This window comes from Paramisgurnus dabryanus, chromosome 11 (genome assembly GCF_030506205.2).
Source record: "Paramisgurnus dabryanus chromosome 11, PD_genome_1.1, whole genome shotgun sequence".
NCBI lineage: Eukaryota > Metazoa > Chordata > Actinopteri > Cypriniformes > Cobitidae > Paramisgurnus > Paramisgurnus dabryanus.
This window is the reverse complement of record NC_133347.1, coordinates 4,028,865-4,054,323: the sequence shown is the minus strand read 5'-3', so window position 1 is coordinate 4,054,323 and position 25,459 is coordinate 4,028,865. Positions and strand designations below refer to the sequence as shown.

The 25,459-nt window shown below is 41.8% G+C and overlaps 1 protein-coding gene across 2 annotated transcripts; it reads right to left on the bottom strand.

Annotated features, from left to right (window-relative positions):
• Positions 1-1,208: 1,208 nt before the first annotated feature.
• Positions 1,209-19,594, bottom strand: hcfc1b (host cell factor C1b). Of its 2 annotated transcripts, none has more exons than XM_065248158.2 (28): positions 19,440-19,594; positions 17,914-18,113; positions 16,753-16,901; positions 14,681-14,841; positions 14,382-14,590; positions 14,217-14,301; positions 13,980-14,086; positions 13,563-13,742; positions 13,153-13,470; positions 12,814-12,965; positions 12,541-12,735; positions 12,110-12,334; positions 11,907-12,008; positions 11,578-11,791; positions 11,224-11,363; positions 10,923-11,061; positions 10,611-10,786; positions 8,871-10,539; positions 8,645-8,787; positions 8,298-8,558; positions 6,471-6,720; positions 5,809-6,087; positions 5,494-5,612; positions 5,267-5,404; positions 3,906-4,091; positions 3,517-3,814; positions 2,913-2,976; positions 1,209-2,801 (listed from the first exon to the last, which is right to left on the bottom strand). In XM_065248158.2, exons 2-28 carry the CDS (start codon positions 18,101-18,103, stop codon positions 2,762-2,764), a joined length of 6,189 nt encoding a protein of 2,062 aa, XP_065104230.1. In that variant the 5' UTR covers positions 18,104-18,113; positions 19,440-19,594; the 3' UTR covers positions 1,209-2,761. The 2 variants fall into 2 exon arrangements, with proteins under 2 accessions (XP_065104230.1, XP_065104229.1); XM_065248157.2 differs by having other exon boundaries at positions 17,914-18,142; positions 19,440-19,591.
• Between the last annotated feature and the right edge of the window lie 5,865 nt (positions 19,595-25,459).

Genomic DNA, 25,459 nt, shown 5'->3' with positions numbered 1-25,459 from the left:
TGGAAGTTGCCAATTTTTTTACTAAGTTGTCTCCGACAATGACATGTTTGTCCGGTGGCGGCTAGCGTAGCTTTTCTATGCGTTTCAAAAGCGAGGGGTAAGCCGTGGACTGAGCCGTTGGTTGCAATTTGCAACCTCACCACTAGATGCCGCTAAATTTAACACACTGCACCTTTAAAACCTGTGAATTTGGGGACAGGAAACAGAAGCTATTTTACATCTTTTATCACTGTATCTACTCAAGATTATTTTAAAGATTTAAAAATCTGTATTAATAGAAAATTGGTGGGTATGACAGAAATGTGTGAATTGGATGTGCTTTTTAAATTTCAGATTAGTATTCTCAGAAAGTAGTGTTATATTTAAGATGAAAATACCATATACATAAAAACTCTTTGCAAACAAAGTTTTCACATTTTGTAAATTAAAACGATACACAAGTACTTAGGAACCAGTTCAAAACAGAAAGGCAATGATTTAAAAGCTACACAATTTATGTACATTTCATTTACTTTTACTATCTAGCAGCTTATAATTATTTTATTCATGTGACTAAGACCTCTTGTATGTTATGGCATGCAATTAAAACTAAAAGAGATTCAGGCTATGAGTAAACTAAACGCTATAGATATTTTAAAAGGGAAAGGATCCACATAATATCTCCTAACTTCCTGTCTCACAGGAAATGACATCAAAGCATTGAACTAAGCAGAACCTTTAGAAGGATGTAATGAGAGCACTTAAACTTAAAAATTAAAAATGACTAAATCAACCCGTTATCATCAATTTCTTAAATAGTCACTTTGCATGATACACTGTAAAAAAAATTTGTATTGGGATTTGAAAGTCAATTCAACAAACTATTTTAAGTTTTGACAAAACCTAAACACAAATTGAAATTAATATGTTGATTTGAGATCAATTTTACAGTGTACAAACAAGGTCTTCACAACACTAGTAGTACAGATCTTGTATTTGCGGTCAAATAAGATAAAAAAAACAAACTATTCACTTGTAGGGTTAGGGTTAGGGTTAACCCTAACTGTATTGTAAAATGTTCAAATTCCAAAGGCATTTCTTTGCTTTTTCCTGATACAAATCATCTTTAATCTCTTGCTGACAAGACCATAAGACAACAATCAGCAACACAAAACAATGAAGCAAACCATAAAGTAAACGGCAGGCAACATAGGACACAAACACATCCACAGAATTCCATTACTTTTATATGTCAAGACACAAAAGCAATCATAAATGACAACATGTAAAAACATTTTGTTACAGATAATTATATAAAAAAGGCAAAGAGTTTTTTTGTATTACGTCTTGCTACGTGAAAGAACTAATTTACAACCGAGTTTGCGCTCCGGCTAAGCCATCAATCCGTCTCGAACGTTTGTCAACCATTGGAGAAACAGAAAAAAACTGTTTCGACACTCGTCAAACCTTTCATAAAACTCCATCACTACAGCATTTACACAGGCCAACATCTCCAAACATCCCAGTCGATCGGAGTAGACTCTCAAATTCATGTCTACCAACACATGAAATAAAAGAAAGGTCAGATTGAGAAATTTAATTTACACAAACTATAAACTAGTGAAAGGATGACAAGGATTAAAATAAAAGCATCTTTTTCCTGATGAAGGCTCCAATAAATGCCAAAGAATAAAAATGTATGGGGGAAAAGAAAGAGAGAGACTTTCATCAAGCTTGGTTGTGGGAAATTCTTCAAAACAAATACATACATTATACACCACACTTCCCCCAAAAAAGTTGAAATCTAATGAACATGGGATATGAAAACCGTGGCCACCACTTATCAATTCCCCAATCAAAAAGACTTTAGGAATGACCCGGTGACATGTTCAGGAGAGGTGTGAGGTTTTTAAAACGTCGCTCTGAAGCACACATACACAAGAAGAGACCTTTTCTTAAAAAAATAACAACAAAAATAAACCACACACAATGAACTCCTGTATCACCATTTACTATTTTTGGGATTTTTGCTCTTTATACAAGATATAGTTGACGTAATGCAAAAGTAGTATGATTTCATCTACATGGGTTGAAGTCTTTGTATCTTCAGCATTACGCTCCTCGATTCTGATCCTCACAGCAAACGTATGAACACACAGTGATGTAAAACGAAGCTACTGAACTCTCAGTGAATGAATGAATAATTACAGAGTCTTTTCCCTCTCAAGCGTCACCAAGTGCTGTTCGTTTTCATTTGAATCGTTTTCAACCACGCGTTTCCCAGTGAAGTCGTTGTCGTCTGCGCTCCGTCCGTTTCCTTTGCATCGTTTCAGCACAAGGTTGAAATATACAGACTTGTTCAAATAATGAAAACATCGACAAAAGAGCAAATGTTAATTTTATCTATTGCTTGTATTGAAAGAAGCGTAAAAAATAAAACCATATGATGGGTGAATACTAAACTGAACGCTGCCATTGAAATCTTTTTACACAAAACTGTCAGGAAAAGCAAATGCATGTGCTTTTGACTCTGAGGAAGGAACAATTATGATTGGTTTAATAAATACAGTTGGCGTCCATGGCACCATAATGTCCAGTGATGGGAGCTGATTTTCCTCGGATGGATATCCTTTTTAGTCGGAACTACATCCTATTTTTGGCTCCCGTTTCCTGTTGTGGAGGATGGAATGGGGAGAGCATGGAAGAAGACAAGAAGGTCATTCAGCAGGAAGTGGAGTTTTAGTCACGGTTCAGCTCAAAGGAGGGCGGGGTCAGAGCTCTCTCACTGGTCAGATCTGGCTTTCTTTGGACCAGTGCCTTTCCTACGAAGATCAGAGTTTACGAAATGTTGAATGTCAGCGAGATCTGACTCTTAGGAGTAAACAAACAATGCACTTTTAATTTGAAAAGTTTTTATGGTGAAAGAAACTTACATATCAGGTGACGAGACGGGTCTCTTTGCTGCTGGTTTGGCTGCCGAGCCATCTTTACTGGTTTCTGCAAAACCACATCAATAAACTGGATTTAAAATTAGCCAAAGACATGACACCAGGATTGGTTGTTGCAGACTTTTATGGGGACATATCATGAAAATCTGACTTTTTTTGTGTTTAAGTGCTATAATTGGGTCCCCAGTGCTTCTATCAACCTAGAAAATGTGAAAAAGATCAACCCAGTAACTTAGTCTTGGTAAACCATTCTATGCAAGCATGTGAAAAAATAGGTAATTGAAATTTGCCTCCCGCTGTGATGTCAGAAGGGGATAATACCACCCCTTAATCTGCACTATCCAACCACGGCACTGCCATATAGTACAGAGATCAGCTCATTTGCATTTTAAAGGACACACCCATAAACTACACATTTTTGATCACACCTACAAAGTGGCAATTTTAACATGTTGGAATAAATTTTCTATTTGGTATTTTGAGCTAAAACTTGACATACGTTCTCTGGAGACACCAAAGATTTATTTTTATTTAACTTTCACTAGCTAGAGCACATCCCAATATTTTAAACAGGGTCTGAAATACTCGCCTTGAAGCCACCTGACTTGCGTGGCGGGGCCATAACCCTTCTCATTACGTGCAGCAATGCGGAAGATGATGGCGGGTTTGGTGGTGTAGTCGATGTGGGCGTTGGAGAGACTAGATGACTGCACCAGACACGATGGGTTAGGTCCACAGTACACCCGCATAAAGGCGAGCTGCGCCGGAGCGGACACTTTCGCCTCGACTGTCTGTGAGCTCTGGATGGCCAGATACACAGAGTACTCGATGATCTTCCCTGATGTGACTGAAGGAGGCTCCCAGGTCAGATGGGCACCATCAGGGCTCTGACAGCAAAGATTTGGGGAATAAAAGACATTCGTTATGAAAAGCAAATCAAAAAGTAATATTGAACACTAGCTCTGTGCAGTGACCAACCTTGCTGATTTTGATGGCACACGGTGCTCCGGGGAAGCCGGGTAAGCAGGTCTTAAACGCAGAGACCTCGGAGAACGTTCCACGGCCGCACGCATTGACGCCCGCTACACGAAACTTGTAAGCTGTGCCAGGAGACAATTCGATCTTCTTCATCTTGCTGTAGTCCGGCACCGTACCAGAATCATCCTGCAAAATCACCACAAATACTTAACATTGTCCTAAGAAATATGTTTTTTTCTAACAAGGAAGCAGTTTTATGACATTTCCCATATGTATCATTGAAGATATTGTGAAATATATTTTTAAAAACTTCACATTTCCACTGAGTACCATTTACATGTCATGCACGTCACTTTAACTTCTTCACCGCTATTAACGAGTTAACTTGTCAATTAAGAGAAAATGCTTTCTTTCTTTCCTTCCTTCTTTTTTAACGCCATACCAGCTTCAAAGGCTATATTCATGGCGAGAATAAAGTATAATTAAATCAAAGGAAGATTAAAAAAGATGTTTCAAATGTATTTCCTCTAGAAATCTTAAAGAAAACGCTTTCCTGCCAATGACGAGTTTTTCCGGCAATCCATATTTCTGCTATTATCCACCAGATGGCACTCTTATTCACTTTATAAAACCCAGAAGTATTCCTTTAGGGCAAACGGTTTAAACTCTGTGTATGTTTTGATCATCGTTCTGAATCGGATCTCGATCAAAAGTACTTCACAAAAATGCCATTATCTCAGCTTTTTTGCACAAAATCTTGCATCTTTGAAAAAACCTACCCATATCTGATAAAATAGGTGATAAAAGAGAACAAATGAAGATGAAAAAAATTAGTTTGAATGCAGAGGGTTTGTTCTCATTTGGAATATTGTACATTTTCTGGAAGGCATTACACCTTTGTGAAAATAATAAATTGCCAACTTTTTTAAAAATGCTGGCGGGGAAAGAGTTAAAGGGATAGTTCAACAAAAAAAAAAGAAAAATCCAACATCATTTAGTCGACCTCAAGTTGTTCCATAAAAATGTCTTTGTTCTGCTGAACACAAATAAAGATATTTTGAGAAACGTTTGTAACCAAGCAGAACTGGGGCACTATTGACTTCCATAATAAGAAAAATAAATACTATGGAAGTCAATGGTGCCCCAGATCAAATCTTCCTTCCAAAATGTTCCTTTGTTTTCCGGGTGGATCATCAAGACTATTGGTCCTCCTAGTTGTCAATCAGGAGTGTTGCGCAATTGTATTTTTTTTTTTAAAGTGGAGAAGGCGTTTATTTTCTAAAATTCGAGAAAATCCTCCGCAACACCTTTAAACATGCTACTTTACCATGTGACAATCGAGCATCTTTCCTGTTACTTACATCAGTAACCGCAGAATCATCTGCCGGCACATAATAGTGAGTGACAACCATGTTTGTCACTTTGACGATTCCAACGTCAAACCACTGATTCTCTTTCTTCACCGGCGGCTTCACCACAACCGGAGGGGCATCTTGCTTCTAAGGAAAGATTTTATTATATAACTTAACATCTGCAGTAGTAACACTCATCTCAGGTACCCATTATAAAGCTTCACTTTAGAACTCACCCCAGCTGCAGACTCAATTCCATTGGCCACCTCGGTCAAAGCTGTGGCTGCTTGCATCTTGGCAGGGCTGGCGACCACCAACGGCTGGGATGGTGCGAAAGTAATCGACGGGGCCAGAGCTTAGGTAAACAAACAATTAAACATCTCTACAATGAAAAAGTATGAGATAACACCAAGCATCTAATAAAAAAATTATAACTAAATTATTTGTATGTGGCTAAAATATATTATACATAACAAAGAACTTCTATAGAGAATTTTAAGACAGTCATGAAATAAATAAACCAATAAAACGAAGCAAACTCAAGTGCTTACTTTCAGCAGAAGCGCGTGGTAGAAGACGGGCCACAGTTGCTGTAACAGCCGCCGCCATCTCGTGACCGTTGCTCTCAGACGCCGGGTCATTGAGGCTGTCTGCCGGTGCTAAACCTTCGGTGGGCAGTGCAGCCGCAGCAGCTTCGGCACTCAGCTGTTGGGCTGCTGCCGCCTGCGCCTCCTGCAACTGTTGCTGCTGCTGAACGAGAGCTGCGAGTTCCTGCTGCGTCAGGACGATGGGGATGGTGGTTGGCTGCTGGTCATGTCCTGCATCTCCACCTGAGGAAAAACATCCAGACATGTGCATCAGGATGAGAATTGTATGTGAAAATTGTAATGCAGAAACATTCCGTTTTGTCAAGTAGACGATTGCAGATGGCAAGATCACAAGTTTTTTTCATCATTCAAGTTTGGCTGGGTGGTTAACAACACATTTTTCTATGGTGTGACAAACTGAAAACACATTTAATATCAGACTTTAAAAGCATTTGCAACACAAGTATTGATCCACCCGGATACCTCACTAAAACCAAGCAAAATGCACTCCAGGACCTTTGTGGAACACTTGGCATGAATAGTTTTAATGTGCGAGCTTTAATAAAAGCTCAAAATTATATAGCCCTTAACTGTGCTCTTTATACGAGAGCCTGTCAAACACTTACTGAGCACAGCCTGTTGAGCCGCCTGTAGTACAGCCTGGATGGCGAGGGCCTGGGCCTCCTCTGAAGCGGCTGCCTGCGCCGCAGCCTCCGCAGCTGCAGTCACAGCCAGCTCCTCTGGGGTCAGTCCGGTCACCATGAGGGTGGTTTGCTGACCTTCTGCAGACATCAGCTCCTGGGGTAGAGCGAGGGCTTCAGAGTCCTGAGGTGCGAGACTCATCGCTTCTGCGCCCTCCACACCAGCATCCATCTGCTATAGTGAGAACATTGGTTTAATTGAGCAAATAACTCAATACAAAATGATCCACATAAGACATAAATCTGGGCGCAAATTGTCGAGATATACTGAATAATGGCACTTTTCCATTGCATAGTACCCCACGGTTTAGGGTCGAGACATATCAGCTTGACAAAAATGCTCCGCTGAGCATCATTTAAGTTGCAGTGCATACATGCGTGTCGCAGATGTGCCGCCACAAATTGCAAGCCTGGAAAATACTGGTATGGTGTTCCTGATTCTCAACCTGTGGATGTTTTTCATCGCTAAAAGAGAGTTTGGAAACTTACAAAAAGCACAGATGACAAAAAGTTTGCTCGAGACAGTGAACGCACGAAGGTAAAGCTAATCTTGCATTTAGGGATGACATTGGTAGTGACGATTCTGTCAGACCAGTGTTACTCATTGCGTGGCTCGACAAGCTTTAATTTGTGGCTCAAATGGCAGTAAATAATACAGTGATATGATCATGCAGGCATGTGGGTGATTCTCACGAAATTAAGACTTATGAGGTTTCATGAAACATTTTTATAAAAAAAGTAAATGCAAAGTAAGAGTATCAAAATAAGAAGCATACAGTTACAAACATCTCTTCGTGTACTATTTTGCACATGATTTCAAACGACATCGTACAAACCAATTTTGTTGGTTTTTTTCCACATTTAAGGGGAAAATTTTCATTACCGCAACGTGTCCATGACTAGATTTGGGTTCTTTGACATGGAAATATTTATAATTAAAAAACCTAAAAATAAAAAGCTTCAGTGCATGTTATACTATAAACATTTACAGTAAAGAAACATGTGGTATTTGGTGATCATTGGTAAATGTAGAGACAATAAAAGGAATATAAATTTCCAACACCAATTTTCTCATCCTCCGCAACAATTTTCAATCATTGTTTAAGCCCTCAAGGAACTAACATTTTCAAAAATGTTAGTTCCTTGGAGGCACATAATTGACTGTGACACTCAAGATGGCTACCAGGTAAGCAGTTCTTATTTTTTCTCTCCAGATATAATTTTTAATTTTGTTTGTCGGTACCTAGACAACTTTTTTATAGTTCTCATTACCGAAACATGAGTTTGTAAATGCATATATTTAATGTAATATCATGTTGCGGTAATGATCATTTTTTTATAAATGATAATCTAAAAAAAAAAATGTAACAATTTTAAAGGCAATATGTTTTAAATCCTTTAAAATTAATGGTTATAGTAAGTTCAGACCTTAATCTTACATGTGCAAAAAAAGCGTGTTCAATCGTATGCAGCATTTGCACAGAGCAATTGTCATATGACATCAAAGTACCGTGAGATCAGACTGGTTGTTTTGATATCGAATTGCCCTCGCGGCACAGTAATGTCACTCCCAAATGTTCAGTGCAGTGCCGCATAAATTAAGAGAAAGCTACTGTACCCAGTTGGAAAAAAATAAAAGTGAGCTGACCTGACCTGACCCAACCCAACCCAACCCGTGGGGTACTATGCAATGAAAAAGCACCATTAGACTTTTTTGAAACATCAACTCATCTTAGCATTATCTCAACATACCTCAGCCTGGTCTCCTTGGCCTGGTTGCGCTTCCATGGCAACATGAACCTGTAGCACGGTGCCCTCATCGGCCCCTGCACTTTCGTCTATGGCAACCACCCTGATGGCTGTTTCTTCACCCAGTTCTCCCTGGCACTCTGTCTGCATTGGCTCCTGTTCGGCTGCTACAGCCTCTGCACTTGTCTGCTCCATGGCCTCTGCCTCACCTGGAACCTCGGGAACCTCAGCCACAACTGCTGAACTGGCCATGGAGGAGATCTCCTGCAGGAGACATAATAAAACAATCAGGAACAGAACACAAAATATCTTTGATCAAGTTTATTATTTTTTTGTCAATGGATTCATACCGGTACTGCTGGTCCTGGAGTGGGCGTGGCCTGTGTCACTGTGGTGATGGCCCTGCTTTGTGTTGCAGGATTGACTGGTTCTGTAGAGGATGTGGGTTCTGAACTGATTCCACTGTCAACCTGTCCCTCACCACCCTGTTCAGCTGAAAGACAAACACAAATGTGGGTGTTTATTAGGGATGCACTAATATTTATGATGTATTTATATAGAGCATGATGTACACACCTGCTCCATCTCCAGTTTCTAAGCTGCTAGTAGCCGTAGTGGCTGTATTTGTAGTCCCCGTCTCATGGGTTTCACAGGGCGGATTGGAGCACACTCTTTGCACGGTGCCATTCTCATCGGCACCGATAGAAGATGAGGATTGGGTCGGCGTGTTGGTAGTGCCCGTCTCGTGGGTTTCACAGGGTGGATTGGAGCACACCCTTTGCACAGTGCCATTTTGTCCAGCGCCCATTGTAGATGAGGATTGGGTGGGCGTATTGGTAGTGCCAGTCTCGTGGGTTTCACAGGGTGGATTGGAGCACACCCTTTGCACAGTGTCATTTTGTCCAGCACCCATGGTAGATGAGGATTGGGTGGGCGTGTTGGTAGTGCCCGTCTCGTGGGTTTCACAGGGTGGATTGGAGCACACCCTTTGCACAGTGTCATTTTGTCCAGCACCCATGGTAGATGAGGATTGGGTGGGCGTGTTGGTAGTGCCCGTCTCGTGGGTTTCACAGGGTGGATTGGAGCACACCCTTTGCACAGTGTCATTTTGTCCAGCACCCATGGTAGATGAGGATTGGGTGGGCGTGTTGGTAGTGCCAGTCTCGTGGGTTTCACATGGTGGATTGGAGCACACCCTTTGCACAGTGCCATCTTGTCCAGCGCCACTTGGCGATGAAGCTTGGGTCGGCGTGTTGGTAGTGCCCGTCTCGTGGGTTTCACATGGTGGATTGGAGCACACCCTTTGCACAGTGCCATCTTGTCCAGCGCCACTTGGCGATGAAGCTTGGGTCGGCGTGTTGGTAGTGCCCGTCTCGTGGGTCTCACAGGGTGGATTGGAGCACACCTTTTGCACCACATTGGCCTCCCCACTGCCCACAGTAGAGGTTGATTGTGTAGAAGTTTTGGTTGTGCCCGTTTCAGAAGGTGGATCTGAACAGACCGGTTTAACACCTTCCACATTAGATGAAGCATCTGGGGTGCTCGTCTCAAGTGTCTCAGAGGAAGGGCTGGTAGAGAGAGGCATAACCGTGGAAGAAATTGCAGCTTGGCTCTTGCTGGAGCTTTGAACTGTTCCTGTCTGATCAGAACCCATATTAGAGCGGGCAGTGGTGGAGGTGTTGGTGGTCCCTGTGCGGGCATTCTCAGGACGCATGGAGCCAGACGCAGAACCGTTCTCTGAGGCGGGTTCAGCTGGGTCCGTACCAGAAGCTGTGGACTCACCTGACGTAGAAGCCCCTGGTTTGCTGTCAACTGTGCCCATTTCTGTAGAGCCCATATTGCAGCTGGCAGTGGTGGCCGTGTTGGTAGTGCCAGTGTCATGGGTCTCTGAAGGTGGGTTGGTGCACACCTGCTGAACAGCACCCATGTTGGCCGAGGCGGTTGTGGCTGTGTTGGTAGTGCCCGTTACGTGCGTTTCACACGGGGGGTTGGAACAAATCTTGGCAGCAGCAGTCGTAGCAGTGTTGGTCGTTCCGGTCTCATGGGTCTCACACGGTGGATTAGAGCAGACCAAAGTCACGGTAGCCGTACCATCGCCAGCACCATCACCAGCATCTGCACCAGTGTTGGAGGGCTGGTCGGAGGTGGGTGATGCCAGGATGGAAACAGGAAGGTCCGGTGCAGGTTGGGCCTCGGCACCACTTGGTGTTGTGATCAAAGTAACTGTAGTAGGCTGTGGAGCAGACTATGAGAAAAGAAACATGTCAAGTGTGTAAAATGTATAGTAAAACAGTTGAATCTGATCCGATGTCTTACTTGTATCGTGGCTGTGGCGAGGCTGGTCTGTGCAGCAGGTACAGTGATAGCTGCAGGAACTTGGTTGGACAGCGTAGCAATGGTGGAAAGGGTGGTAGCAGGAGTTGCAAGGCTGGCGTTGGCACCCACCACGCTGGAGGATGCGGTGTTGGTCACTGTACCCAGAGTTGTCATACCTGAATTTAAAAAGGGTCATAAATAATAAGGTACTAATATTGAAAGGAATCTCTTCTGTAAGTCATAAAAAACAATGGGAAAAAAATACAAGCTACAGTAAAACACAGCCAAGATTATGTCTTTGAATATTCATACCCGTGGTGCCCTTGACGACAAGTGTCGTAACAGTTGGTTTCCCAGCTGACACAGTGCCCGGTGAAACTAGCCGCACTCCACCCATGGGAACTGTACGTAGGATGGTGCCCGGTTGCCCAGGTGCCCCCTTCAAGACCACCTGGACACAAACAAAACATTTGAAAATGACTTATTGACCACCATAATAATGAGAACCAAAAGCAGAGCTGATAAACTAATAATTTTATTAATCTGTTTCAAATTCAAGAGTCTATGTTTCAGATTTGGACTACTAATGTGATTTGGGTTAAACAACCCTTACCTGCGTGACCCCCTGTTGTCCTGTACCCGTCAGCTTAGGCATAGCTGTAATGATTTTGCCTGGTGTGCCCGTGCCAGGAGTGACCATCTTGGTGGTGATAATTGTGATGGGAGACTTGATGCCACCACTGCTGGTCACACCTTAGAAAGAGACAGGAAGTCTTGTAAGATCACAATGCATTAAAAATAACAAGCCTGTCAGTTAGATCAGCAATCTTTGACTGGTTTGGCTTTAGAAATTTTACATTGGATATCAGGTGGCAATGCAATATAACTATATAAGTTTCATATAATTAACATTAACATCTGCGAAACATTTCTGTACGGTAACAAATGAAATGAGAAGAAAACAGACCTGTTGCTCCTTGCTGAAGGGCAGACATGGGAATGGTTTTAATATAGGTTGTGCCTGGTTTGTTAGTTGTGTTCGGAGAGACGCTGCTGATGCCCAGGATAGTTGGCTTGGTGCCGGTTCCTCCTGCCTGGGACGTTGTAATGATGGTTGTGGGCTTGCCATCTGCAGATGTCACCAGCTTCAGAATGGTACCAGCGGGCAGAGGAGTCTTTGTCTAAGGTACAAACACAAACAAGACCATTAAAGATCTAGAAAATTTACACTACAAAATACAGAGCCATGCAAGTACATATGCTTTAAATTTCCCCTTAACGTGCAACACAGCTGACCTGTATTAGAGTGACAGGACTGTTTCCAGCCTGCCCAGTCACTGAAGAGGTTTGTACTGGTTTGGTCTGAACCACGGACATCATCTTCCCAAGGCTGGAGAGCTAGAAACAGTAAAGGGTTAAATGAAATGTTTAGTTTTGTGTTTACCCAAACCACTTTTAAATCTCATCAGAGACATTCAAGTTTAGATTGTTCCTCTTACCAGAGTGCCACCACTACCCATGGTAATTGGGCTCTTAACCAGGGTTATGGTTTTGGTGACTCCTCCAACCATAGTGGTGACAACCTGGGCTTGCTGAGCCACAGTCACTGTGCCAGATTTGTGTACGGTGATGATGGGACGAGTAGGGGTGTTGGGCGTAGAGATGGCTGAAGTGCCAACCTGGGCAGCTGCGGTTTTTAGCATCCTGGTAGCAGGGTTGGTAACCTGGAAAACAGGAAATGGAACGAGATCATTTAGTTCATTTAAACTGTATTTAGTTGATTGACCCACAGCTGGAAGTAAAGTCCCAATGCAATACTTATTTTGGGTTTAAATTTAGGGTTGGGCTAAACTCTCCAGGAACAGGAATGCCCACCACTGCAATATATTAATAAGCTTGAACAACCCAGTTAGCTAATAACCTCACTAACCATAACAGGCGAAGCTACTTTGACAGTGGCCGGCAAAGTTGTGGATCCTGGAGTCACAGCAACAGTTTTCATGATGGTGGCTCCTGCTGGAACATTAAGCACAGTGGTTCCGGACGAGGGCGGGATCTTCTGCGTGGCAGCTGCCGCTGCAGCCAAAGCAGCCATGCCACTCATTTGAGGGCTGCTGCCAATTGGCTAGATGTCAAAACAGAGACAAAGTGTTTATAAAAAAACAGGTTTAACATTAAAATAAAAAATAAGACTGATACATACTGTTCCCTGGGTGCTCTGTGCTGGGACAACCATGCGAACTCCAGCAGGAAGTGATGTAACTGTGACTGGGGATTTGGCCCCTGGTGTTGCCTGACGCACAGTCACGAGCGAAGCCCCAGTTGCTGAATGAGGTGCTGCCACTTTAAGAATAGCTGTGAATGAAGAAAGCAATTATGAATGAAGTCACCTCCAACATCTATCTGAAGAAGTTATCGTTCTAAAGTTTTTTATTTTGTGTCACGCACAACATAAGAATTAATAAGACTGAGAAAACAAATCTGGCAAACACAGAGTTTAAATACAAAAACATAAGATCGGCATGGCGAGGCGTTGATGTACCTGGTCCACGGGGTGAAGCTGCTAGTGGGCTGCCTGGAATTGAGGTGGTGGGTGAAGGACTTTGTGGCACCAGCGTGACCCCAGACAGGGGCATGCTTTGAGCTGCAGGCGCAGCAGCTGCGGGCACAGGACTCTTGGGCGAGTTGACGGGTAGAGAAGGGGTGACAGTCGGAGAAGTGGCAGCGGTCGCAGCAGGGATGTCATATTTTTGCAGCTGTAGCAGGTATGTGTCAGCAGTGGGCACTGCCCCCCAGCTCACCTCAAGAGAGTTTGTGTTGGCACGGACCAACTGGACTCGTGACGGTGGCAGTGGGCGATCTGATGGGGGGAAAAAATCATGCATTGTGAATCTTAACTGACAAACGATTATGTAACAACGCATTTTTTGCATTAAAATATCCTCAGCTCACCTGTCTCCAGATACCACAGATCCTTGCAGCAAACTTGGTTGTTCCAGGCTTTGCGGTAGCCATCCCTGCCACTCCAGACGTATAGCCTGTTGTTAATAGCTACAGAACAGTGTCCAGCTCTCGCTCTTGGGATATTATCCTCTAATGTGTCCATCAAGATTGTTTCCCAACACATTGTGTCTGACAGGAACAAAAGTAAAATACTATGATGACAAATTGTTCGAAAACCCAGGGAGTTGCCAAAAGAGGAAGACCTTAAGGGTCAGTACGAAATTTTCCACATCCTAGTGCAAGATTTTAAATATCCTTTACAAAAATGCAATCCCAGAATAAATTGTGACATCAACTAAGACATAATGCATTTAAGCGTTGACAATTAACGTTAAAAATCCAAAAAATGCGAACAGAGATACCTACCTAGATTTAAGCATGCCAAAGTGTTAGTGCATTTCCATTCCTTCTCATGGGTTGCCACTTTGACATCATCCATAACAAGAGGAACCCATCCACCAAACACAAACATCCTATGAAAGTGACATAAAAATTAGTTAAAGCACACCAACTGGACCATAATTTGAGGTCAAGATAAGCATTCACAACTTCAACTTTTATCTCCTTAAATTAAATTGATCATAAGTATCTGAACAGACTCACTTGTTGGTTATAGTGGTGGCAGAATGGAGACTCCGGGGCAGAGGAGCTGTACCACTTATAGTCGGTTTGTTCCAGGTCAAAGTATCTGCACAACAGAGCAGGAAGTTCACACGAGCTACATACAACTAAACGAGAAACCTTTTTTGAATCAGTACTCACTCTCACCTATGTCTAAAGTCCAGAGGTCTCCAAGGCGACATCCACTCATACCACCGTAGATGATGAGGCGAGACTTCTTGGACGTTTTCTCCGTGTAGACAACGGCAGTGTGGCTCTCACGAGGAGGCGGCAGGACACCGTATGTAATGGGGATGTCCCAGCCTGCTATGTTTGACCCTGGGCGCAGCTCCAGTGTGTACAAGTCATTTAGGTATCTGGAATAAAATTAGAAAAGACATAAAAGGTCTCATTTCGAGCAGCCGACTCTGAATTTTAAGTATTAACTGTAAAAGGTGGTTTTGTACCTTGGAATATTGTTTTTGGGATCCTCACTGTCATTAGCCAGTCCACCAAACAGATAACATTTGTTTCCAACGAGAGAAAAACTGTGACCCAGACGGGGACATGGTGGCGGTCCATTTTTAGGAGCTTTGGGCTTCAACCGTTTCCACTCCCATCTACTTGCCTGTTTAAAACAGTTTAAGTCACTCAAGTTGTAATGGAATAAAACACAAAAATGACTTACTGCTACTGTAACTGTATGACTGGCAAAAGACCAGAGGTAAGCAAGATCAAGTTTATGGCTGCACAATATATTGCATGCGCATCTAGTCAGTAAAGTCGGTTCCTTGATTAGTTGTAAATCGCCATCACCTGCTTTCAGATGGAGTGGCATTTACTACACAGAGCCGTAGTTCACTGACAAGCTGGGCAATATCGCATACATAATAGCAGACGTATCACCTGCGATAATGAATGCAATATTGTCTAGCTTTTTGCAGGGTTCCCACACCTTAGTTAACTTCAAATCCAAGGACCTTTCAAGGACTTCCAGGTCCAATACCCTCAAATTCAAGGACTAAATGTGTGTTACCTTTTAAGATGCATTGTTACAGCTCCTTTTCAAAGGGAACTCGCGCTGCGTCACTGAGGTGACACTTTGGGGACGTTTCCAGAGGTAAGTGCGTCTGAATGTGTATATCAAATTCAACCAATGGTAAGGCTTGACGACAAAGACAGGGTGATGCGGGAGTCAGGAAGTATATCGCTATTTGAAATATTGCCAAAGACGGCGTTACAGGGACGCAGTAAGTATGGCAAGGGAGACGCAGCGTCTAGTTCCCTTCTAAGGGAACAACAGTTACATACGTAACCCGAGACGTTTTCATGGGTCAAACACAACTATGCAAAAAAGCATTTTGGTGTGAATCAACATTCGCATACAGAAGATATAAGCTTTTAAAGTGAAAAGTTTAGCATGTGTGCTTAAAAATTCTAGAATTTTTGTGATATTATCCCACACTACACAGGGAATAATATGAATTTTTTTTCCAGAAAACCTTTTGCATAAAATAGATTCAAGCACTTTCAATGACCTGTATCTATGTATATATATTTTCAAAAACTTCCCAGGGCCTTTACCCAAATTTACAAACTTTCAAGGATTTCAAGGACCCATGGGAACCCTGTTTTTACTACACAAAGCCATAGTTCCCTGACAAACTAGGCAATATCACATTCATAATAGCGGACAAATCGCCTGTGATAATGAATGTGAGATTGCCTAGCTTTTAGTGAACTACAGCTTTGTGTAGTAAATGCCTCTCTGAAAGCACATCATGGCGATCTACAACTAATTTAGAAACTGGCTTTACTGACTAGATGTGCATGGCATTAAAGGATTAGTACAGGCAGTAGTACAGGATACAGTACTAAGATCTGCGCTTTCATACTGAACTCATTGATTTTGAACTCATTGAAGAGAGAGAGAGAGAGAGAGAGAGAGAGAGAGAGAGAGAGAGAGAGAGAGAGAGAGAGAGAGAGAGAGAGAATGCGGCTATGCAGACACGTGCGCCAGCAAGACAGACACGCAAAGTGAAAGTATACCCTGCTACCTTTAACTCTACGTACTCCACAGGACACGTGCGTCCTTTCCAAATGGATCACGGATCAACAGCGATTCGTCACGTTACTTTCAAAAGTGCATCCGAATCGATACGTGTCAGGCGTCCATGACGATGTATCGTCGTATCGATATTTTGAACACAGCACTACTAGATAAGACCCTTATGCCTTGTTTGGGATTGTTTAGAGTCCTTTAAACAGCCTTTTAAACTGCATTAAAACTGTTACGTGTTGGGGTCCATTAAAGGTCATTAAAATGAGAAAAATCCCGGAAAAATTTATTCTCGACTGAACAAAGAAAGACAACAACATTTTGGATGACATGGTGGTGAGTAAATTATCTGGATTTTTTTTTTAAGAAAATGGACTTATCCTTTAACAATCACATGCAATTTATTGTGCAGCCCTAATAGAGATTGTGTCAGATATATAACATTGTAACTTGAAATGTTGCATATCGTGATACGCTTACCTGTAGTTCATAAAGGTCGTTGCTGTACTTTCCATACTCGACCATACCACCGAATACCAGAAGTCTGGTGCCATCGCAAACGAACCCATAAGCGGCACATCCAGGAGGAATGTCACCCCGGACAGCAGGAATAAACCACTGATTGGTGGCTGTTGAGAAACACGTACCATTGCATCACTGCAGTTTTGGTGTGTTGCATTGAATTGTCCTTAATATTCTTTCAATTAAAATATATTTAACTTGCTCTATTGCAGAGATGTTTTTATAACATTTTAGTTCATAACACACAACATCTTTCCTTGGATGCACAATTGCCCCTGACATGCATATATTATGACACATTTAGTGTTATTTCTCTGCGGACCTATAAAACAACAATGTACTCTGTTTCTCTCTCTCTTTCATTCATACTTTCAACTCATTTGACACTATTTACTTGGCAATGCGGGAAACACTGCTGGGCGGGGCCTGTGTGTTTTGATGACGTACCAGGCGTTCCTTTAACCCGCCATTTCTCTTTGCATTTTTCTGGCGAATCAGTTCTGCACCTTGGCTAACTGAAGACGGCTAGTGCTATAGCGTTAGCTCGCTAGCTGACACCTAAACTTACACTTAGCCCTCTGATAGTTACACACAAACATCTGAACACAACACAGAGCTGCACCAAACACATACAATCATAATATGATATCTAGCAAAGAACGCATTACTGAAATTGCAATGTAATATGAAGCCAAACATTATATATCTGAAAGCACGAGCCTTAACCTAACAACTAAATAATAATATAGTTTCGTGCACATTCCTTTAGGCTAGTTAGCCCGTGTAGCTGATCACTTATGCAGATTATCTTTTCCACAGTGGCTAGCCGCTAGGTGTTTAGCAAGCTAATGCAGCCGGGCTAACATTTTTATCATTTAGTCCAGAAATCAATTTACAAAAATAAAATAAGCTATGCAGAACTGTCTGTGCAACACAAGAGTGCAGTACGGATTGCGTTTTGGTTATAAAAACAAAACAGGTGAGGGAGATTAAATATGACCACCGTAGCAGGAGGCTACAAAACAACGAGCTGCAGGCTACACAAAATAATACATTCCAGAAATAATGTTCATGCATGCAAGTTAACCTCTTCATTTGCAAATAACATAAACTAATCACCTGTGTTATAGACGTGCAGCTCATCCACAATCCCTTCATTCCCTCCGCCGAATACCACCATCAACTCTTTAATGGCCACAGCTCGATGTCCGTGTCTCGGGCGAGGAACCGGGCCGGACCAGCCCAGAACTCTCTTCCAGCGCGGCTGCAGAACCGCAGGTCCAGAGGCCTTGGTGCCTGAAGAAGCCATTTCTACTTCTCTAGCGAGACAGAAATCCCATGCACAGCCCTGGTTTTAGTGTGGATGGAAACAGCATTCGTGTGTCAACAGCTATGTGCTATTGTTTTAGCGCTAACAGGATTAGCGCGCTACGTAGCTTCGCGTGAGCTAAATAGGTCACAGAAATGTGCTGGATTACCACACAGTTTCCGAAAAATACACTCGCAAGCGTGATATAAATATATGCTAATATTAAATGTTGTATGTTTATCTATCCTCAAATGTCAATAATATATCGCAAACAGCGAGTGTTAGCCGGTTAGCTCAAATCTGCGCGAACCGCCATTTTAGCGGCAAAAGACGCTTTCTCAGTCGAGAGCAAATAACCAAAATACCGGTAGCCCAACTAACAGTCCTTCAATAAGAAATAAAGGGAAACCCCCAAAATCCACAACATCTCAAGCAGGCCTCTCTCGCCATATCAAGGATGAACGCGTTTCTTTGGGTTAAATGTTAAATCGGAGAAAAAGTAATGCACAACGAATATGTGAACGCCGCCATCTTGTCGAGGCTAGCTGCTGCACGAGCGCTGATAGCGGCTAAGCTAACTCGCACAAGCTAACGAATGAAAATGGGCGGTGCACCAAACCAAATATCTGCTTTCGTTAGATCATAACATTATGTATTTTTTTATTGCACGGATTACGTTTTGGTTTGTTAATAGGTCACAGAAATTACATTTCAAGTGTGTATTAAAACAAAATGCGAGATGTTTTTTTTATATATATGACTTGTGTGTTCAGAGTTGATGTGGATTTTTCATGCTTCTCTTGTCTGGGTGCCGCCATCTTGATAAACAAACCAAACAATCCACCCCTCTTGCAAAACCCGTAGTGATTTTCCAATGACCCAAATATGTGTCATTATAAATTATAAACAGTATAAACAATTAACCGTATGTAGTCTCACTTTACATCTTACACTTTAACCACAAAATAAAGCTTGATGAGACTAAAACACAACTTACGTTGGCTACTAGTTATTAGCATGCTAGCTCAAATGTTCAATGAAATACACTGACTGGGTAGCCAGTTAGCTTCAACACAAAATAGCTCATTAAACGCTGTCAATTCTACATATTCATTCGGTATAACAGAGAAGATGTTACATGTTTCATTTTTACTGTTTTATTTACTGTTAGAAATGCAAATGGCATTTTATTCGAGTTGTACAGTTCAACTCCAGTTATTTTGTTGTCCCTGGCTACGCGCTTAGCTTCCCTCAAAAAATGGCGGATGCACCGTTAGCCGCCACAGAAAGCTGCAAAATAATAGGACTCTCTCATTCCCTAGTACAAAATACTTACTCGTTCCGATTTGTTAATTTACAAAAAAAAATCTCGAGGGAGGACTCAGAAAACGAATTCAACCCTGGGTACACCTTTCACCGTAGATTTTGCTAACTCTACATCTTTTCATGCCGCCCAGGAAGCCGCCATCTTCTTGACAAGCCCTCAAAAATTAAACACTGGAGCGGTTCAGCCTCCGTAGCGCTGCGCTGCTGAAGCTTTGCCATCACTTCACATTCATTATTATTGCCCAAAAATCTTTAGTTATCTGTCGTTATAATAACCTGTAACATTCACGACCACTACACTTACTTTGCATCTTTAATATGATGTCGATTCAACCTATACTTAACGCCAAATTTCATCTTCAGTACATTTTCATGCTATTTTTAAATCAGCTATTTTTTATATTTATTATGTTGGCTTGAAAAAGCCAACATACTGTTCTTCATCTTAATCTTATTATTAGTGGTGCTTGCATTTATGCAAGGCATCACTATTACTATTGTAAAAATTATTATTATGTTGGCTTTGAAAAAGCCAATATATTGTTATTGCTATTAAACTTATTATTATGTTGGCTTGAAAAAGCCAACATACTGTTATTATGTTGGCTTTGAAAAAGCCAATATATTGTTATTGCTATTAAACTTATATCTTATTATTCTACCCCAAAATTTCTGACACTAACTCGTCCTAGGGCTTTCAAGCTACATGCACCAAATTTTCCACAGACCTTCAGACTGGTCTGACTTAGTGTGCTATATCTTTTCTAACTGATGGGACCTTCCGAATTCCTAAACGGGGGTCTCGAACACCCCAAAATTTCCATTGACTTAACATTGAGACAAACTTTGACGGGTCATAGCTGTGAGTGAGAAACTTGTAGAAACTTGTGGCTTACCACATTTAAGGTGGCTGACAGGCTCTGTAAGAACATACATCACAATGGGGTGTAAGCTATACCCCTGGGGTGTAAGAGGCCCCCAAAATTTCCCATTGACTTATAATGGGGCAGGAAACATGCCCATATAAGGGAATAAAAGCGTCCCAGATGGAATATCTTTACTTTAGAGTGTCGTAGAGACATGGGGGTGGGCTCATTTTACTCAGTCATCCAATCAGTCTCTTAGGATCGCCCCAAAGCTATTTAGCCACGCCCCTAGCAACAATTTTGGGTACCCTAGCAACATCTCCCATAGACTACCATTATAAAAAGCCCAGATGGATATCTTTACACCAGAGTGTCATAGAGACATAGGGGTGGGCTCATTTTACTCAGGCATCCAATCAGTCTCTTAGGATTCCTACTGAGGTATTAAACCACGCCCCTAGCAACCAATTTGAGCACCCTAGCAACATAATAAACAAAGCCTTATATCTCTGGATCTGAACATCTTAGAGACATGGGGGTTGGGTCTTTGGGTCATGTTAGCTTCATGCTAGCTCCATGCTAAGTCATACTAGCTTCATGCTAGTTTCATGCTAGCTTTATGCTAATTTCATAATAAATCTTGCTAACTTCATGCTAAATCATGCTAACTTCATGTTAAATCTTGTTAGCTGCACGCTAAATAGTGCTAGCTTAATGCTAATCATGCTAGCATCATGCTAATCATGCTAGCTTCACGTTAAATCATGCTAGCTTCATGCTAATCATGCTATTCTCATGCTAACTTCATGTTAATCATGCAAGCCTCGTGCTAGCTTCATGCTAGCTTCATGCTAATCTTGCTAGTTTCATGCTAGCTTCATGCTAATCATGCTAGCATCATGCTAGCTTCATGCTAATCATGCTAGAATCATGCTAGTTTCATGCTTATCATGCTAGCATCATGCTAGCTTCATGCTAATCATGCTAGCATCATGCTAGCTTCATGCTAGCTTCATGCTAGCTACATGCTAATCATGCTAACATCATGCTAGCTTCATGCTAATCATGCTAGCTTCATGCTAATCATGCTAGCATCATGCTAGCTTCATGCTAGCTTCATGCTAGCTTCATGCTATTCATGCTAGCTTCATGCTAATCATGCTAGCATCATGCTAGCTTCATGCTAGCTTCATGCTAATCATGCTAGCTTCATGCTAATCATGCTAGCATCATGCTAGCTTCATGCTAATCATGCTAGCATCATGCTAGCTTCATGCTAGCTACATGCTAATCATGCTAGCATCATGCTAGCTTCATGCTAATCATGCTAGCATCATGCTAGCTTCATGCTAATCATGCTAGCATCATGCTAGCTTCATGCTAATCATGCTAGCATCATGCTAGCTTCATGCTAATCATGCTAGCATCATGCTAGCTTCATGCTAGCTACATACTAATCATGCTAGCATCATGCTAGCTACATGCTAATCATGCTAGCTTCATGCTAATCATGCTAGCATCATGCTAGCTTCATGCTAATCATGCTAACATCATGCTAGCTTCATGCTAGCTACATACTAATCATGCTAACATCATGCTAGCTACATGCTAATCATGCTAGCATCATGCTAGCTTCATGCTAATCATGCTAGCATCATGTTAGCTTCATGCTAGCTTCATGCTAATCATGCTAGCTTCATGCTAGCATCATGGTAGCTTCATGCTAATCATGCTAGCATCATGCTAGCTTCATGCTAATCATGCTAGCATCATGCTAACTTCATGCTAATCATGCTAGCATCATGCTAGCTTCATGCTAATCATGCTAGCTTCATGCTAGCTTCATGCTAATCATGTTAGCTTCATACTTAAACATACTAACTGCCAGATAGCCTACTAAACTAAACTTCTGTCAATCCGTTTTAAACGTTCAGGCTACGCTTTTTCAAGCCAACATAAAGTTTGTCTTCAAACTTTAATATCTAGTTGCTTTTAAACTTATTATGTTGGCTTTGAAAAAGCCAATATATTGTTATTGCTATTAAACTTATTATTATTATTATGTTGGCTTTGAAAAAGCCAATATATTGTTATTGCTATTAAACTTATATCTTATTATTCTACCCCAAAATTTCTGACACTAACTCGTCCTAGGGCTTTCAAGCTACATGCACCAAATTTTCCACAGACCTTCAGACTGGTCTGACTTAGTGTGCTATATCTTTTCTAACTGATGGGACCTTCCGAATTCCTAAACGGGGGTCTCGAACACCCCAAAATTTCCATTGACTTAACATTGAGACAAACTTTGACGGGTCATAGCTGTGAGTGAGAAACTTGTAGAAACTTGTGGCTTACCACATTTAAGGTGGCTGACAGGCTCTGTAAGAACATACATCACAATGGGGTGTAAGCTATACCCCTGGGGTGTAAGAGGCCCCCAAAATTTCCCATTGACTTATAATGGGGCAGGAAACATGCCCATATAAGGGAATAAAAGCGTCCCAGATGGAATATCTTTACTTTAGAGTGTCGTAGAGACATGGGGGTGGGCTCATTTTACTCAGTCATCCAATCAGTCTCTTAGGATCGCCCCAAAGCTATTTAGCCACGCCCCTAGCAACAATTTTGGGTACCCTAGCAACATCTCCCATAGACTACCATTATAAAAAGCCCAGATGGATATCTTTACACCAGAGTGTCATAGAGACATAGGGGTGGGCTCATTTTACTCAGGCATCCAATCAGTCTCTTAGGATTCCTACTGAGGTATTAAACCACGCCCCTAGCAACCAATTTGAGCACCCTAGCAACATAATAAACAAAGCCTTATATCTCTGGATCTGAACATCTTAGAGACATGGGGGTTGGGTCTTTGGGTCATGTTAGCTTCATGCTAGCTCCATGCTAAGTCATACTAGCTTCATGCTAGTTTCATGCTAGCTTTATGCTAATTTCATAATAAATCTTGCTAACTTCATGCTAAATCATGCTAACTTCATGTTAAATCTTGTTAGCTGCACGCTAAATAGTGCTAGCTTAATGCTAATCATGCTAGCATCATGCTAATCATGCTAGCTTCACGTTAAATCATGCTAGCTTCATGCTAATCATGCTATTCTCATGCTAACTTCATGTTAATCATGCAAGCCTCGTGCTAGCTTCATGCTAGCTTCATGCTAATCTTGCTAGTTTCATGCTAGCTTCATGCTAATCATGCTAGCATCATGCTAGCTTCATGCTAATCATGCTAGAATCATGCTAGTTTCATGCTTATCATGCTAGCATCATGCTAGCTTCATGCTAATCATGCTAGCATCATGCTAGCTTCATGCTAGCTTCATGCTAGCTACATGCTAATCATGCTAACATCATGCTAGCTTCATGCTAATCATGCTAGCTTCATGCTAATCATGCTAGCATCATGCTAGCTTCATGCTAGCTTCATGCTAGCTTCATGCTATTCATGCTAGCTTCATGCTAATCATGCTAGCATCATGCTAGCTTCATGCTAGCTTCATGCTAATCATGCTAGCTTCATGCTAATCATGCTAGCATCATGCTAGCTTCATGCTAATCATGCTAGCATCATGCTAGCTTCATGCTAGCTACATGCTAATCATGCTAGCATCATGCTAGCTTCATGCTAATCATGCTAGCATCATGCTAGCTTCATGCTAATCATGCTAGCATCATGCTAGCTTCATGCTAATCATGCTAGCATCATGCTAGCTTCATGCTAATCATGCTAGCATCATGCTAGCTTCATGCTAGCTACATACTAATCATGCTAGCATCATGCTAGCTACATGCTAATCATGCTAGCTTCATGCTAATCATGCTAGCATCATGCTAGCTTCATGCTAATCATGCTAACATCATGCTAGCTTCATGCTAGCTACATACTAATCATGCTAACATCATGCTAGCTACATGCTAATCATGCTAGCATCATGCTAGCTTCATGCTAATCATGCTAGCATCATGTTAGCTTCATGCTAGCTTCATGCTAATCATGCTAGCTTCATGCTAGCATCATGGTAGCTTCATGCTAATCATGCTAGCATCATGCTAGCTTCATGCTAATCATGCTAGCATCATGCTAACTTCATGCTAATCATGCTAGCATCATGCTAGCTTCATGCTAATCATGCTAGCATCATGCTAGCTTCATGCTAGCTTCATGCTAATCATGTTAGCTTCATACTTAAACATACTAACTGCCAGATAGCCTACTAAACTAAACTTCTGTCAATCCGTTTTAAACGTTCAGGCTACGCTTTTTCAAGCCAACATAAAGTTTGTCTTCAAACTTTAATATCTAGTTATTATTCTTTTTCTCCCCCCAAAATTATAAACACTAACTCGTCCTAGGGCTTTCAAGCTACATGCACCAAATTTTCCACAGACCTTCAGACTGGTCTGACTTAGTGTGCTATATCTTTTCTAACTGATGGGACCTTCCGAATTCCTAAACGGGGGTCTCGAACACCCCAAAATTTCCATTGACTTAACATTGAGACAAACTTTGACGGGTCATAGCTGTGAGTGAGAAACTTGTAGAAACTTGTGGCTTACCACATTTAAGGTGGCTGACAGGCTCTGTAAGAACATACATCACAATGGGGTGTAAGCTATACCCCTGGGGTGTAAGAGGCCCCCAAAATTTCCCATTGACTTATAATGGGGCAGGAAACATGCCCATATAAGGGAATAAAAGCGTCCCAGATGGAATATCTTTACTTTAGAGTGTCGTAGAGACATGGGGGTGGGCTCATTTTACTCAGTCATCCAATCAGTCTCTTAGGATCGCCCCAAAGCTATTTAGCCACGCCCCTAGCAACAATTTTGGGTACCCTAGCAACATCTCCCATAGACTACCATTATAAAAAGCCCAGATGGATATCTTTACACCAGAGTGTCATAGAGACATAGGGGTGGGCTCATTTTACTCAGGCATCCAATCAGTCTCTTAGGATTCCTACTGAGGTATTAAACCACGCCCCTAGCAACCAATTTGAGCACCCTAGCAACATAATAAACAAAGCCTTATATCTCTGGATCTGAACATCTTAGAGACATGGGGGTTGGGTCTTTGGGTCATGTTAGCTTCATGCTAGCTCCATGCTAAGTCATACTAGCTTCATGCTAGTTTCATGCTAGC